General features: G+C 39.2%; 1 protein-coding gene across 2 annotated transcripts in view; it reads right to left on the bottom strand.

Annotated features, from left to right (window-relative positions):
- LOC136876355 (very low-density lipoprotein receptor) overlaps positions 1-17,666 on the bottom strand; it is a 122,720-nt gene that overhangs the window by 13,708 nt on the left and 91,346 nt on the right. For both annotated transcript variants that reach the window (XM_067150231.2, XM_067150232.2), the window contains one exon: positions 7,077-7,197. In XM_067150231.2, the coding sequence (XP_067006332.2) occupies positions 7,077-7,197 (121 nt within the window). The remainder of the gene's footprint in view (positions 1-7,076; positions 7,198-17,666) is intronic.

The following is a 17,666-nucleotide window of genomic DNA, read 5'->3' as shown; positions in this document are numbered from 1 at the left end:
AACTATGCAAAGGATTCAAATGTAATTATGGTATTAATGGGATTCAACATCTATATTCATGGAAATGCCATGAGGGCAATTAAAGTTTTTATTTAAACAAGCAAGACGAAAACAAGCAACTAGGTATAGTGATTTTTGATAAAGTGAAATGAAATGGCGTATGGCTTTTAGTGCCGGGATGTGTCCAAGGACTTTGGCTCGCAGGTGCAGGTCTTTTGATTTGATGCCCGTAGGCAACCTGTGTGTCGTGATGAGGATGAAATGTTGATGAAGACGACACATACTCCCAGTCCCCGTGCCAGGGGAATTAACCAATTATGGTTAAAATTCCAGACCCTGCCAGGAATCGAACCCAGGACCCCTGTGACCAAAGGCCAGCACGCTAACAATTTAGCCAAGGAGACGAACATGAAGTGAAATTGAAAGAAGACATTAGATTTAATACAACTACACTGACAGTTGACAGATTTGGTTGATTTAGGAGATGGAACTCCCTATGACGAAAAGAACGTCCTTGCCAATCATGCACTTGTATTTATGTTTGTCCCTTTGTTGCACAACTGGATCCAGCCTGTAGCAGTGTATGCTAGCAAGATGCAATTCCTGGAGAACTATTGTCAAAAATAATAATTCCGGTCATAATTCAATTGGAACAAGCTGGGGTGAAAGTACAGTAGAACCCCTGTTTAACGTTTTTACAGGGACCTGAATTTTTAACCTTAAATGGGGGTTTACCTTAAATTGAGGTTTCAGTAGAAAGCACATCTTTTTCAGAGATCTTTGCCTGTATTAACATAAATAGTACCATCATATATTATTTACATAGTGACAGCAAAAAAACAAGGAGATATCTACCCTACACACTGTACTGTAGTCACAGTTTGTGCATCATTTTGACAGATTTTTGTCGGTGAATGCAAAACTGCTTTGGTTTAAGGTTGTTTTTGTAACGTTATGCATGATTTTCCATAAAAGTCGGGAAAGGTACCAAACACACACATGAACATATTAAAATCGGTACGAAACAGCAATCGGTTTGTTTAAACCATTTTGCGGATATTTTCCAAGCAGCACTTATTCATTAGCATGTATTTTCCGATTCCAATAGTCTGAATATGCACATTCAGTTTCATTCTTAAAAATTGTAATAAGCATCACTCCAAAGGCTTTGTATTTTCCCTTCCTACTATCACCTCATTAATTTCATCTCACTAAGTCCTCTGATGAGGTTGACATCAGGAAGGGCATCCAGTTATAAAAACTCTCTACAAAGATTCGTCTCACTTCATACCTGAGCCCATAAAGAAACGAGACATGGGTTGGATATACATGCTGTATGTATTTGGCTTGTAGTACATGTGTGTTGTTGAAAGTGACCCTCTTCAGTGTGGGTTGTAGCTCAATTTTGCTGCATCCATTGTCGTTAAACTAGATCTTAGTTGAATATGTTGGTTATGTTTAAGATGAGCTTGCATATGAACTGTAGAAATATACTAATAATTGAATATTTGAAAGTTAAGGGATGCCACAAAAACATGGCACTGCAATTATTGCTCATCTGCAGTCCATGTTTTCCTAGCAACAAAGTATTTATTTAATGTACATAATAATTTGACATATGGTGAATTCAGTGTTGTGTTGATTTCTACAATTATGGCTCTCACGACGTAGGACAAGGTGTTTATCCTGAAACATTATTTCTGGTCATACGGAGTGGGTGTCAGAATGGATTGAGTTTGCTACACATTAAAGAACAGTACGAGGAACGATTTAATAAGGAGGCACCTAATAACAGAACAAGGTTAGCTGTCACTGACAAGTTTCATCATATGGAATCAGTCTTATGTCAACAAAAGAGGACAACAGGGCACCCAAGAACTGTCACCACAAAGACGAATCATGGACGACTTCTCCAACAGGTGTTACAGTTCGCAAAGTATAGTCTATGACAAATATTGCTGAAACTCATTTCGAGTGATAGGTTTATTCCATGGTTGTTTAAATAGCTGGATGGATTTGCATACCACATTCAAGTTGCTTAGCATCTAACAGAAAGGAATGAGCAAGCCCGACGTATGAGGATCCAGATTTTTTCTACAACATAAGGTTCTCAGATTAAACCCATTGGTGTGCCATGTTCTGTCATGGTATAATGGCCCCTTATTTCATCAAGAATGCTGCATAGAATCTAAAAACAGTGGATCAGGTAGTATACAGATACCTCATTATTACTCCAACTGTGTGAGATTTGCCCCCCTGTGGGTGGGGGTAGTAGAATAACACCCATGGTATCCGCTGTCTGTCGTAAGAGGCGACTAAAAGGAGCGTGAGTTGACAACTGTGGGACTCTTAGCCAAGCCCTGGCATTGCTTCCACTTGGCTCCTCACTTTCATTTATCCTATCTGACCTCCCTTGGTCTTTTCTGACCCTGATGATGGTTACGAAGCCTAGGGAGTCTTTATTTTCACGCCCTTTGTGGCCTTGTCTTTCTTTGGTCAATACCATCATTTTTGAAGCATCAAACCCCTTCAATTTTTTCTCTTTGGTTAGTGTTAACAGAGGATGGTTGCCTAGTTGTACTTCCACTTAAAACAATAATCACCACTACTATCACCTGTATGAGATTTGCACTGTTTTTTCGTGCCAGAAGCTTACCCTTCCAACGACAATGGATGTAGAAAAATTGAGCTACAACCCACACCGCAGAGGAACACTTGTCCTTCTGCAATGACATTTTGGAGATTGCCTAATTTTTCATAGAACTCCATTTCTGTACCCTTCCTGCTGCCAGGATCTCATGGCCTCAGATTCCTACATATGGGGTATGTTGTAAGCAGTTTTCAAGAAAGATGACTCACCTACAAATATTCTTGAATAATGCAAGAACATTTTTTGTGTCCTTACAGCAACCTTTGTACATCAACATGTTCAATAATCTTCAGAAACATTTTGAACAATACATACTGTACTAACACAATTAAATAACATTTCAGTGGTGTTTGTTATGTTGCACACAATACGTCAAACACTTCATAATTAAAATAAATTTTCAACAACACACATGCTCTACAGGCCAAATACATACAGCATGTATGTCCAGCCCATGTCTTTATGGGCTCGGGTATGAAGTGAGATGAATCTTTGTAGCGAGTTTTTATAACTGGATGCCCTACCTGATGTCAACCTCATCAGAGGACTTAGTGAGATGAAATTAATGAGGTGATAGTAGGAAGAGAAATACCCCAACCTGGCAGCTGGACAAGGGGAAATGAAAATGATGAGTAGGAAGGGAGGGGGTGAAACCCAGTGCCAGCACATAGCACATTCCTGTAGAATAGCACCAAGGGATCTGCTTAAGGCTTAACGTATCCTTCCGATGGATGAATCACTGTCATATACCCTCATTCCATATGAACACTGCAGAGAGGTTGAAACTGAATCCAGGCTTTTGGCATGCAATATAGTGATTAGAAATTGTATACCAACCCTTCTCCTACCCTGCTGGCCAACATTCTGATGCGGAATTTTTTTCGATCAATGTTACTTGAACTGGCTAATCACAGTGTCAGACCATATAGACTAGACACCTTAATGATAACAGCTAGCAGGCAAGCTACTAAACACTTGCCTGTATTCTATTCACGGCTCTCTGCTTCATTACCCAAGTCTCAGCTGCATACGTCAGAATAGGTATATAGTACACCATGTATATTACCCTTTTATTTCTCTGAGGGACATCCTTGCTCCAAACCAGGCTTCTGACACTTTTCAGGAATGCTCCAGCTTGTCTTCCATGCTTGATTATTTCCTTATAATTTCTTCCACTTTCCTCTATGATACTTCCTAAGTACTTGAAACTCTACCTTCCTAAGCTCTTCCCCTCCAAGCATTATCCCTCTCGTAGGCCTCTCCTTCTTTCTAGTTGTGATCACTATCTTGCTCTTTTGGGCATTAATCTTGTATTAACACAAACAATGAAATTGCCAGATTCCTGTTCAGAATCAAGAGTTGTTGTTGTTGTCGTTGTTGTTGTTGCTGTTGTTGTTGTTGTTTTTGTTATTGTTGTTGTAGTGTGTTGGAATGCCAAGTGAGTAGCTGGACTGAAGTCAGCTGTTGGCTGCCATCATTGTCCCACCGGAATCAGAATATCATAGCGTACGGAATGGAAGACTGCATACTGCCGTGTGCCTGTCTCTGTGGACTTGAGCACCATCGTAGAGTCATCGATTGGAGGAGCTATCATGAGTGTTATTGGATTAATGTTAATGGTCGTTGTTGTGAGGAGTATTGTCCTGCTGTTTAACACTGTTGAGCTGTTGCTGTGTAGTTGTTCACTGTGTTTGTTTGTGTGAATTATTGAACTGTTTCTGGAGTTGGACCAAGGAGTAGTTATGGTGTGTTGCATAGCCAGTAGCCCTGTGTTCAAACCTAGTGGTCTGCACGCACGCATACTCCTGCTGTATGGAGTGACTGACTTGTGAGCACAAATGAAAGGCTTATCAATCAGGATTACCACCTCCCAGGTGTGTGTGCATTTTTTATTGGGTCATCCAAAAATAAATCAGAGTGATAAAACAGATGGTGTTTTATTTGTAACAGACCAACAGGTACTATACAGCAGGAATAATTTTCAAAAAGCTGGTAGGGCCATAGAAATGTTATCATTTCTACTCAAGAATAAGCTAAACAGGGAATCATTTTTTGAGATATGGCTACTTCTCACAATTGTTGATACTATCGTGAGCGGTGTCTTTTGACCTTGAAAAAATTAAAATCCTTCTGAGAAATGCTACATTTGGTACAAAGATCAGGCAAGAATAATATTACATATAATAAAAGATTGTAAGAGACAAAAATGTAAGTAACTTGACATGAGGTGTTAACTCATATACCTAAGTTTTAATGTGAAAACCTAATAATTTTTTAATGAACCACATCTGAAAAAAATAGTATAGAAGAAACAAACATACACTGTTGGGCAAAACTTAAGGACAAGATAGATAAAGTAACATATCAACTACAAACTACTCAGTGGCAATGAATGAAAGTGCGGTAACATGTTGCCAGAGGTCTCCCACATGTGCATAGAAACCTTGCATGAGGTCGGCGCGACTAAGCACCAAATGGGTCTGGCCCCATAAAATGAGGCAGTTGAAGGAATGGGACAAGACAGTGTGGTCAATCAGCGAGCTGTTATGGTGCACTATTGTAGTGTTATTCATTGCAACATGACCCGGAGACAACATTTAGATGAGTTCACACAGGGAAGAATCATCAGGAAACTGGAAAAAGGATGAAGTGTGATGAGTGTAGCCCAGGAGTTCGGTATTCCTCACAGCATTGTTTCACGTGCATGGAGAGCTTTCTGAACCACAGGTACTGCTGCCCGAGTGAGAGGATGGGGTCGACCACGGTCGACTATAGCAGCAGATGACTGCTACATTGTGAAACAGCCAAGAAGAGACTCACGTCAAACAGCAACCACATTTAACAGAACTGCAAGGCACCCAATCTCACGCTGCACAGTGGTACAGTAACTGCATGGGGATGGTCTGTTTGTCCGACGACCATTACGTTGTGTTCTGTTGACACCCGCACATCGGCAGCACCATTTGTGATGGTGCCAAGAGCATCAGAGGAGTGGGGTCGCGTGTTCTTCTCAGATGAGAGGAGATTCAGTCTGAGTAGTGATTCTAGACATACCCTCATCTGGCGAGAGGTGGGAACATGTAATGCACCCAGGAACATCGTCAAACATGATCATTTTGGTAGTCCAAGTGTTATGGTGTGGGGAGGCATAATGTTGCATGGACGTATCGACCTCCAAACATTTGAACGTGGTACACTCACTGGTCAACTTTATTGTGACAGTGTACTCCTTCCCCATGTGCGTCTTTTCAGGGGTGCACTCAGCCCTGACATCATTTTTATGAGTGACAATGCACGACCGTATCAAACAGCGCAGGTAGAGGAGCTCTTGGAATGAGAGGATATTCAGCGAATGGACTGGCCTGCCTGTTCCCCCTGACTTAAATCCCATTAAGCATGTGTGGGACATGTTGAGCAGACATATTGCAGCACATCCACATGCACAACGACCATCCATCAGTTGCCAACCGTGCTGGTGGAGAAATGGAATGCCCAACCACAAGAAATCCTTACTGAACTTGTGGCCAGCATGTGAACACATAGCAGAGCATGCATTGCTGTCCGTAGTGATCACACACTCTTTTAAGAACCATGCCCCTTCTTTTATGATGTCCAGGAGACCATCATGAGTTGCAGTGATGTATGTGTAATTTATTGTCTCTGTATAGAAGTGTCATTTCAGTTTGTCTCATCGTATATTCCTTTCAGTTGTCTACCGTACCATACTGTAGCAGTTCTTCCTATGTATGGTTCAAGTTTCATCGAGCTATGTTACTTGGCAGTGACACAACAAGCGAAAGTTTCTTTCGTCCTTAAGTTTTGCACAGCAGTGGATTAATCATGCGATTCATATATCCACGACTACCTCTATGAGTTAAATGTTTTCCAAAGTGAAATATTATTTAATTAATTAAAGCTTGCTCTAATGAACTGAAACATGAATTTGATCATTAAATTATTTAAAATGTATAACGTATGAAGGCATATGGTGCTGTTGGTGATTTGTCCATCAGATGGGGACGTTAAGCCTTGAACAAACCCCTTTGTGTTACTTGACAGGAAGAGGCTATAGGCTGACACTGGATTTGACTCTCTCCCTACCTCATTATCATCATCATCAACCCACACCCAAACGTGAAAGTCACTAGAAAGACCTGCACCAGGTGAGCCGAACATGACCTCAGATGCTCCCAGCACTAAAAGCCATATAACAAATATGCATTAAATAATAGTAGAAAACAAGTTTGGAAGTAGCAAATTCTCTAATATTATGACTAACAAAGGAACTTTTCAGCTACCATGATATAACATTCAGGTCCTAATGGTTGGCTTTTCCAATACCCTTCCTTCCATGAATAATTCAGTTTTCATGCTAGAACATTATACATAACATAAATCCATGCTGGTAATTGGATATTTTACATACATTTAATTTCATTACAGTTCATCTCATCACTGCCATCTAAGCAATCCTTGGATCCATCACACTGCCACTCGAAGGGCAAACAATGACCATCAGGACAGATAAACCCATCATGACATTTCAGCTGAAACAGATAATAACATACCTTAATTACTCTGAAAATAGGAATGAGTTCTGGAACTGAAAATTTACAATTATCTCAAAGACCAATATCAAATTTGCTCAGGGAAATGTTCAATAAATTGCCTGATACTTTGAAATCATTTAAGAAAGGGAGACACTGATGCAGAATTGTTGGATAAAATAATCAACTATGAGGGAAATGACACAAAAAGGAACATTATTGTAGTGGATAAGCAGACCCGGCCAACAGCTGGAAACTGCAAATGATGATGATTATGATTGTAGTGGGTGATCTAAATTTAAATTGTAATATAATTTCTATAAAGAAAATATTTTAATAAGATTATTAAAAACAGCAGGGAAGGAGATGCCTGAAACACGGTCGAAACATGTCCTGCTTTTTAATTTTATTATGTATATAAATAATTCATGTAAATATACGTTGTATTGATAAGGTTGACCTATTTAAGATTGTTTCATCTCCAGTGGTCAGAAAACATATTCTTCTCCAAACCATTAGTTCTGGGGAAACTGGGAGCGAATTCAACTTCAATAAGAAAAAGACTGATACATCTATATTATTCTCAACAAATGTTTAAAAATTCTACCTACTTATCTTCAGCTGTCAAATTATCATTCTCAGCTGGGGAAATTTTGATAAGACTACATTATACAGTAAAAGACAGACTACATTATACAGCAAAAGACATAGCAGACATGTGCCTAAATGCATTATAGTTTTTAAGGGGAGTATAAATGACCATTTTGTTGAAAATATTGTATTTTTTTTATTTTTATGCCAAAACATTATTTGGAATTTGCTGATCAATTTGGTGTATGATTTATTAAATTTGCTTGATTAGAAGTATATTTAATTTAATTAGTTGTGCAGGGCATTTTCAAGATTTCATAAACCATTTTTCAGTAAACACTTAATATCTCAAGAACCATATGGTCTAGAAGGCTGGGGTTTGATTTAAATTATAGTGGGAACATTGCTGCGTAAGTTTGTGGGATTGGCATAACATTTGCATTTATTGTTTATGTTGTGCACGCAATATTATTGGTATAACATGCATATTTTTTCATTCTTTGTGCTATTGTGCTAGCGTGTTATTGATCTTGAGTACATTTGATCATGACAAGACCAAAAGGGGTCGTATGCTAGACAATGCCATCAATAAACTATCAGATTACTATGGTCAGGCGATCAGAAGAAATTCAAATAATCTGTCAACAGGCAGAAGAAGAAAGGAAAAATAATGCTGGAAGGTGCACAACTGGAAACAGTAGACCAATATAAATATCTTGGGTGCATCATTTCAAGTGATAACAGAATACAGCACGAGATTAACAACCGCATTCAAAAATCAGCTCAATTTTACCATCAAGTTCAGAACCTCCTCTGGAACGAACAAGTTCCCTTAAGATCAAAGCAGATTCTATTCTAATCATACTTCACCCCCATAATAACATATGGCCTAGAAACCTGCACAACAACCCAACAAGTGGACAGCAAACTACAAGCCGCAGAATTGAAATTCCTACGAACTATGGTACAGAAGACAAAAAGGGACAGGGTAAGGAATGAAAGAATAAGGGAGCAAGCTGGTGTGTACCCATCCCTGAATGAAAAAGTGACAAGGGCCCGTTTGAAATGGTTTGGCCATGTCAAACAAATGGACGATGGAAGGACAGCAAAACAATGGCTACACACAGTCGTGGCCGGAAAACGACCGGTAGGAAGACCTAGGAAGAGGTGGCTGGACCAAGTGAAAGAGGACATAGGAACAAGAGGAATCAGCTGGGATGTCGTCTTGAGAGAAGAGTGGTACATGGACGGACAGAAGTGGAGAGTGCTCGTAAACCACACCTGGGCAATTGGAGTGGAAAACTGATGATGATGATATGAAAAAGGCTGTGTGGGCAACATTTTTCCATAAAATATCAACAGATGACAATCCAATCCACAACCTTCATTCTGGCGAGTGCTGTAAATACAAAAGATAAGCTAACCCATATGAACTCTATACCTGAGGCTGTTATGTTGGCTATAAAGCCAGTTAATAGAGATTTGGCAAACGTAAATGGGTCATTCAACAATGTAGTGTGGACAAGGGTACCTAAAAATGTATTTGTGGGGTAGCATACATTGAAGATTGGTATGTATGTTACTGTCATCACATTTAATGATGGCAGTACTGGTAGACTGAAAGACTTGGAGGAGCTGGGTGTGAAGGCTGGTTGGAATACATGAGCCATACTGAAAGAACTGGACAAGGAGCAAGTTGACAAGGCAGAGCTACAGGCCCAAAAAGTGTCCAAGGAGGCAAAATCTTGAGGAGGAAGAAGAGGATACACTCGGACAATGTAGGAGATGATGAAGACTACACTGTTGGTGATTTTTTTACTCTTATTGCTATCGAAAAGTGAGTTACAATCTAAATTTTTAATTGCAATTTCTAAAAAAACTCACTGTTTTCAGGCAACTGACTCGTTATCTCCAGATCTATAGAAGATAAACCCTTGATATTTTCACTGTTCATGTATAATATCCTAGTAATACCACACCTCTAGAATGGTAGAGATAGATTGTATGTTTTAAGAAAAATTTAAAACATTTGACACAAAGAGTTGTAAAAAAATAACACAGAGAAATTTTTTTATCCCAACTCCTAGAAAACGTACTTCAATGAAACTAGAGGAATAAGTACATAAAGCATGTATAAATAATCTGTAAAAGTTTCATTACCTTTCATGAAGTAGTTCTTAAGAAAATGGGTCATGAAATAAGCAAATTTAACATTAGCGGGATAGGCCATTCATACTCCCCTTAATGGCACGTCCTTAAAAGTACTTTTGGGATATCAGGGCAGATGACTGTAACTACCCTACCTATAAAACTCTCAGGACTGAAAAAGTTAAGGATTCTGTGTTTTAAAACATTTTTTCCCTTTTACAGCCTACAAGATATTCCATTCAGCTAAAATTGTGGATGTAATAACTCATGAAGAACTCTAGCAAGAAAATTGGTCAAAATAGAATACTAGATTCTTTAGCTTCCTCAGATATAACCAAAGTTATATAGAATCAAATTTCCGATCATTTATGTCTTACACATTTTTACCGTACCACATATGATAACAGAGATATTCATGTATTTCGATTTTTGTTGCTAAGCTCGTATCAATATCAAACCGTGAGAAAATGGGTGAACAGACTGTAATAAAAATCAGTATGTAAAGTTGGGGAATACAACACTACAGTAAAGGATATCAATAACTTTATTCACGCTGGATGAATTGGTAGTTTAGGGGAAGGTACGATTTTCTCTCTTTTAGAAACAACTTGGCAAACAAAATGGAATTCGATGGGGAGCTATCAATATTAATGAGGCTTATGGAAGAAAGAAAGCAGAACTCACTGAGTTAGCAAAGAGGATGCATCTGGATGTGCAAGGAGTAAATGCTATTCAGGTAAGGGGAGATAACAAGAAAGAGATAGGAGATTATAAATTGTACTTGATGGGTGTTAAAAAAGGGCAGAGTGTGGGGTAGGGCTGTTCATCAGGAATACTATTGCATACAACACTGTTTCTGTTAGCCACGTAAATGAGTGAATGATGTGGGTAGATTTGGTAGTTGGAGGAATTAGGATGAGAATTGTCTCGGTGTATTCACCATGTGAGGGTGCAGATGAGGATAAAGTTGACAAGTTTTATGAAGCACTGAGTGACATCGTAGTCAGGGTTGACAACAAGGATAGGGTAGTGCTAATGGGCGATTTCAATGCGAGAGTTGGAAATAGAACCGAAGGATATGAAAGGGTGATTGGTAAATGTGGGAAAGATATGGAAGCGAATGGGAATGGGAAGCGTTTGCTGGACTTCTGTGCTAGTACAGGTTTAGCAGTTACAAATACATTCTTCAAGCATAAGGCTATTCACCGCTTCACATGGGAGGGTACAGGTATCAGACCCATAATAGACTATATCTTAACAGACTTTGAATTCAGGAAATCTGTTAGGAATGTACGAGTTTTTCGCGGATTTTTCGATGATACAGATCACTATCTGATCTGTAGTGAACTAAGTATCTCTAGGCCTAGGATAGAGAAAGTGAAATCTGTCTGCAAACGAATAAGGGTAGAAGATCTCCAGGATGAGAAAATTAGACAGAAGTACTTGGATATGATTAGTGAGAAGTTCTGAACAGTGGACAGTAAGCAGGTACAGGATATAGAAAGAGAATGAATGGCATACAGGGATGCCGTAGTAGAAACAGCAAGGGAATGCCTAGGAACAACTGTGTGTAAAGATGGGAAAAAGTTAACATCTTAGTGGAATGATGAAGTGAGAGCTGCTTGTAAACGTAAAAGAAGGCTTATTAGAAATGGCTCCAAACAAGGGCGGATGCAGACAGGAAAATGTACATAGATGAAAGAAACAGAGTGAAACAAACAGTTGTTGAATCCAAAAAGAAGTCATGGGAAAATTTTGGTAATAACCTGGAAAGGCTGGGTCAAGCAGCAGGGAAACCTTTCTGGACAGTAATAAAGAAAGGAAGGGAGGGAAAAAGGAAATGAACAGTGTTTTGGGTAATTCAGGTGAACTCATAATAGATCCCAGGTAATCACTGGACAGGTGGAGAGAATGTTTTGAAAATCTTCTCAATGTAAAAAGAAATCTTCATGGTGGTGTTGTGAACCATGGAACTCACGGAGAGGAAGAAAATGATGTTGGTGAAATTATGCTTGAGGAAGTGGAAAAGGTGGTAAATAAACTCCACTGTCATAAAGCAACAGGAAAGGATGAAATTAGACCCAAAATGGTGAAGTATAGTGGGAAGGCAGGGATGAAATGGCTTCATAGAGTAGGCTAATAAGATTAGCATGGAGTGTTGGTAAGCTACTTTCAGATTGAACAAAAGTAATAATTGCACCTATCTATAAGCAAAGGAACAGGAAAGATTACAACAACTATTGAGGTATCTCATTGATTAGTATACCAGGCAAAGTATTCACTGGCATCTTGGAAGGGAGGGTGCAATCAGTGGTTGAGAGGAAGTTGGATGAAAACCAGTGTGGTTTCAGACCACAGGATCAGATTTTCAGTATGCACCAGGTAATTGAAAAATGCTACAAGAGGAATAGACAGTTATGTATCATAGATCTAGAGAAAGCATATGACAGGGTATGGTGGTAAAAGATGTTTGCCATACTAGGAGACTATGGGATTATGGGAAGATCATATAAATCAAAAGCATTTTTGTTGACAATTGGGCTGCAGTGAGAATTGATGGTAGAATGAGTTCTTGGTTCAGGGTACTTACAGGGGCTCAACAAGGCTGTAATCTTTCACCTTTGTTGTTCATAGTTTAGATGGATCGTCTGTTGAAAGATATAAAGTGTCAGGAAGGAATTCAGTTAGGCGGAAATTTAGTAAGCAGTCTGGCCTATGCTGATGACTTGGTCTTAATGGCAGATTGTGCTGAAAGCTTGCAGTCTAATATCTTGGAATTTGAAAATAGGTGCAATGAGTATGTTATGAAAATTAGTCTTTCAAAGACTAAATTGATGTCAGTAGGTAAGAAATCCAAGGGAATTAATTGAATGTCAGTTAGGTGATACAAAGCTGGAACAGGTCGATAATTTCAAGTATTTAGGTTGTGTGTTCTCCCAGGATGGTAATATACTAAGTGAGATTGAATCACGGTGCAGTAAAGCTAATGCAGTGAGTTCACAGTTGCGATCAACAGTGTTCTGTAAGAAGGAAGTCAGCTCCTGGACGAAACTATCTTTACATCAGTCAGTTTTCAGACCAACTTTGCTTTATGGGAGCAAAAGCTGGGTGGACTCAGTATATCTTATTCATAGTTAGAAGTAACAGACATGAAAGTAGCAAGAATGACTGCTGGTACAAACAGGTGGGAACAATGGCAGGAGGGTACTTGGAATGAGGAGATAAAGGCTAAGTTAGGAATGAACTCGATGGATGAAGTGGTACGCAGAAACTGGCTTCGGTGGTGTGGCCATGCGAGGTGAATGGAAGGGGATAGGTTACCAAGGAGAATAATGGACTCTGTTATGGAGGATAAGAGAAGTATAGGGAGACCAAGATGATGATGGTTAGACTCAGTTTATAATGATTTAAAGATAAGAGGTATAGAACTAAATGAGGCCACAGCACTAGTTGCAAATAGAGGACTGTGACGACATTTAGATAATTTGTATTTGTATTTATTCTTGAACATAACAGGCGTTCAGCCCCGAATACATGTTCACAATAAAAAAAACTTACAAAAACAGGAAAAAGGAACAAAGAAAAACAACAACACGAGACTCTTAGGGCATGCCATGAGGTCCATCAGATACTCCGGAAACGTGACCCTCCCTAGGGAGGATCACCACAGCAGTCATCCCCAGTCCCTACATGCCATGTCTATCAACCCTGCTGGATATAAAATAAATAAATAAATGAACAAATAGCCAAAAAAAATTTAAAATAAACTATCGTACTACTACTACTGCTGTCCGGCCATGTCATCATCCCTGGTGAGAAAAAGACCGCCCTCCCATTGATGACACAACCGGTCCTATCTGTGGGGCCCGTAAGACACCCCAAACCAACATTTAGATAATTAGGCTTGCAGACTGAACGCTGAAAGGCATAACTGTCTATAATGATGATGTATGTATGTATGTATGTGTGAAATACATATGTTATTATGCAGTTTAATAAAATCTTATTCACAACGTGTACACGACTTCATTTAGAATTCTGTACACAATATAGAATTCCATAGCGAAGTACCGGTACAACAGCTAGTGTTAAATAAAATACAGTACAATAAGAGTAGACCATACAGCCAGCAACTCAACATCGAGTGTTTTCCAGGCTGGGGGTGGATGGAAAAGGTATCTCTTCTCTAGGTTAGTGGTGGCTTTATTGAAACCTGGCACCCTGGATAAAGGTGAAGAAAGAAGAAGAAAGTTCAATTGGTCAGTATAGTAGACATCGCAAGGTGACAATCCCCGAAGACATTATAGTACATTTTTCCAAACGTAAGTTCATAATCAAAGCTGCAACTTCTCAGACTCTTCAACAGAAATCCTAGCAGTTACGAGTAGACCATGCTTACTTCTCTGTATGTTAAAATATCCATGGTGAATTATTTATGGGACTGAGTATGTATTCAACTCTAAGTTAATCACCATGTAATAAATGCAATGAACAGAAACAAAGAGTTGCCTTAGAAGAGGGAGCAACAGTAAAGGGAGACAAGGACAAACATAAAAACACAAAAGGACAAGGTCATTCTCCACATCTTCATACACAGCTGTCTTTAAATAGATAGGCTCTCTTCTTATCAATCTCAATCCACTTCTTCTCAGCCCCTGACAACTTTGTTTTTTGCTTCACAGCTTTGTCTCAAGGGCAGGTTTTAACACCCATTGAGGAGCCAACTGGGAAGATTTTCAGTCTTGTTGTGAGAAGTTTGGTACAAAAAGAAAACTGGATAAATACAGAAAAAGGGAAGAGACAAAAATAAGTTGAATACAGGTGGTGTAAGACTACAGTAGAAACACAAGACAAACACAAAGGGAGAAAATTAAACTAAGAAGTCAGTGACACTAATGTACTTTAATGGGAACAATTTTATATTCATGCCATTTTACAGTGAATGCATCAAGTTTCAGTCGCATTCCAGTTGTGTACCATTTTTTGATAATTATTTATCAAAATTGTACAAAATGTTCATCGTAAGTGGTCCCCTCTGAACATGACGAGGCACCTATGAAGGAGATAATGTCGTCCATGTGTTCTCTAGTCACCAACAGTTTTGGACCAGCTGAAACTGCTTCATTACCATCATCTTCTCTTTCATTATCATCAGCTTCCTGTTTACAGCATAGAACATCTTCAGCAATCTCCACCTGACTTAGAATTTGGGACCTTGGTCAACTTCATTGATGTCTAGCTATATCTACCCCTTAGTCCTGTTTCATGATACAAGGTCAGGAATGAGATGAGATGAAATTATACAGCATGATTTGTATGGCTGGATGCCCTTCCTGATGCTAAACTCAGCTGATGAGATAATGAAGATGAAATGAATGATTATTTTTATTCTTCTTTTCCCACATCGGTGGAGTCACGGGTGCGAACTGTGTCATACAGGTGGATTTGGCCCTGTTTTATGGCCGGATGCCCTTCCTGATGCCAACCATATATGAAGAGATGTAATCACTATTGCGTGTTTCTCTGGTAGTTAGTAGCATAGTGCGTTGTCTGAATATGAAGAGGAAAGTGTTAAGACAAACATAAACACCCCATCCCCAAGCCAGAAGAATTAATTTGACCCAATTAAAATCCCCGACCCGGCCAGGCATCAAACTCGGGACCCTCTGAAGCGTTTTCAACGCTGATCATTCAGCCAATGAGTCGGATGGAGATGAAATGAATGATGGTGAATTAAATTGAGTAAGGAGGTGGAAGGAATTGGCTGTGGCTTATGAATAGCACCTGTCTTGGCATTTGCCTGGAAGTGAAAATGGGGAAACCACAGAAAACCGTTCTCAGGTCAGCCAATGGTGGGGTTCGAAACCACTCTCCTCCCGAATGCAGAGCTTGGCTCCATAGCTGTAGTGTGTTAACATGCACAGCCACTCCATTCGGTGTTGATGTCTATCTATTATCAATGTTATTCTCACTGCACACCAGCCTGCTTCAAAGTTTCACAAAGGTCAGGGGATTCTAAACCTCTAAAATCATATTCATCTATATATATAAAATAAGAGTTTTGTCTGTATATTGCTCAGAATTTGAAAAGAATGGTATTTCTATATCAATCCTGTGCACAGTAACACGGAAATGCAGTTTTTACTTTTCCGTAATGTCTGTCTGTCTGTCTGTCTGTCTGTCTGTCTGTCTGTCTGTCTGTCTGTCTGTCTGTCTGTCTGTCTGTCTGTCTGTCTGTCTGTCTGTCTGTCTGTCTGTCTGTCTGTCTGTCTGTCTGTACACGCATCACGAGAAAACGGCTAAAGAGAATTTAATAAATTCGGTATGTAAAGTCGGGGGGTGAGCCACTACAATCTAGGCTATGAATCATTTTATTCATGCTGAGTGAAATGGTAGTTTAGGGGAAGGCCTAAAAGTCAATTCTCAAATATTTATATTATTAGTGGTCATATCGATAAATACTACATTACTAAAGTTATATAGAATTGAATTTCTGATCATTTACGTCTTATGCATTTTTGCCATACTGACTATGATAACACAGATATTCATGAATTTGGATTTTTGTTGCTAAGTCCATATCAACGCCGAACCCCGACAAAATGGGTAAACAGAATTGAATGAAAATCGGTATATACAGTCGGGGAATAAGAAACTACAGTTTAAGCTATAAGCAATGATATTCATCCTGGGTGAAATGGTAGTTTAGGGGAAGGCGCCTAAAATTTCATTTTTAAATACCTATGTTCTTGGTGCTATGGAGAAGTACTACATAACAAAAGTTATAGAGAATACAATTTCCGATCATTTATGTTTTATTCCGTTTTAAAGTACAGACTATGATAAGAGTGGTATTTCAGAACCGGAAGACAATTAATAATGTGAAGGCCTACAATATCGAAAGCGCATAACATAGATCATCAACAACATTACACTGACCGTTGTTTGTTGTAATGTTCTTTGTCTCTTATGCTGACATTCAACTCCGATAGATGGGATTACTGCTGCGTACCGAGTATAACAGCCTAACTGAATATTGGCGGGAAATAGCTGAGGAGTTAGATAACTTTCTTCTTTAGCATGCCATTCCTCTGGTTCATACATTTTTTGATACTGCTGGTACGTGACACACTGGTTCATCATAGTATGCCAGCTATTCGATACCTACTCTGATGCGCTGTTTTGAATGAGCAGTGTGTGCACTTAAGTTAGAGGCTCAGTTAGTAATAGTAGTAGTAGTAGTAGTGGTAGTAGGCCTATTCCAAATTATAGTACCACAATTCACTAAATAACTGAAAATTCAATCCTGAAAAGAGCCGTTTCTTAAGAAATGCTTCTTCCTCTTCACTTTTATTAAATCTACATTAATTTTATTCCAGATTAGCAGTGAAGATGTGGTTTTTTCTCTGGCTTGGAGGAAAAATTGCCTCCACGTCAGATAGTTCTTTTCCCCGCCAGTGTAGTGAATTGAGATTTTCCGACTCATCGGGTACTCCCAGAAAACAGAAAAGTAAATGGGCATAGTTTCTGCCCTGGGAGTATCCACTATTCGAACCCCCCCCCCGCCGAAAAAAAGAATGAAGATTGTTCACGGATCACAGATGTCTGCGTCTTGGTCATTCCAGCTCTGTAGCTTTGGACTGTTAGTTCGGCAGCGTAGTACTGTTCGTTAAAAGTGAGAAAATGTGTGGTTTCTCACTTGATCGAGTATTTCATATGAAATCATTGCT

Source organism: Anabrus simplex, chromosome 6 (assembly GCF_040414725.1).
Source record: "Anabrus simplex isolate iqAnaSimp1 chromosome 6, ASM4041472v1, whole genome shotgun sequence".
Classification (NCBI taxonomy): Eukaryota; Metazoa; Arthropoda; class Insecta; order Orthoptera; family Tettigoniidae; genus Anabrus; species Anabrus simplex.
This window is presented reverse-complemented; position numbering and strand designations above follow the sequence as displayed.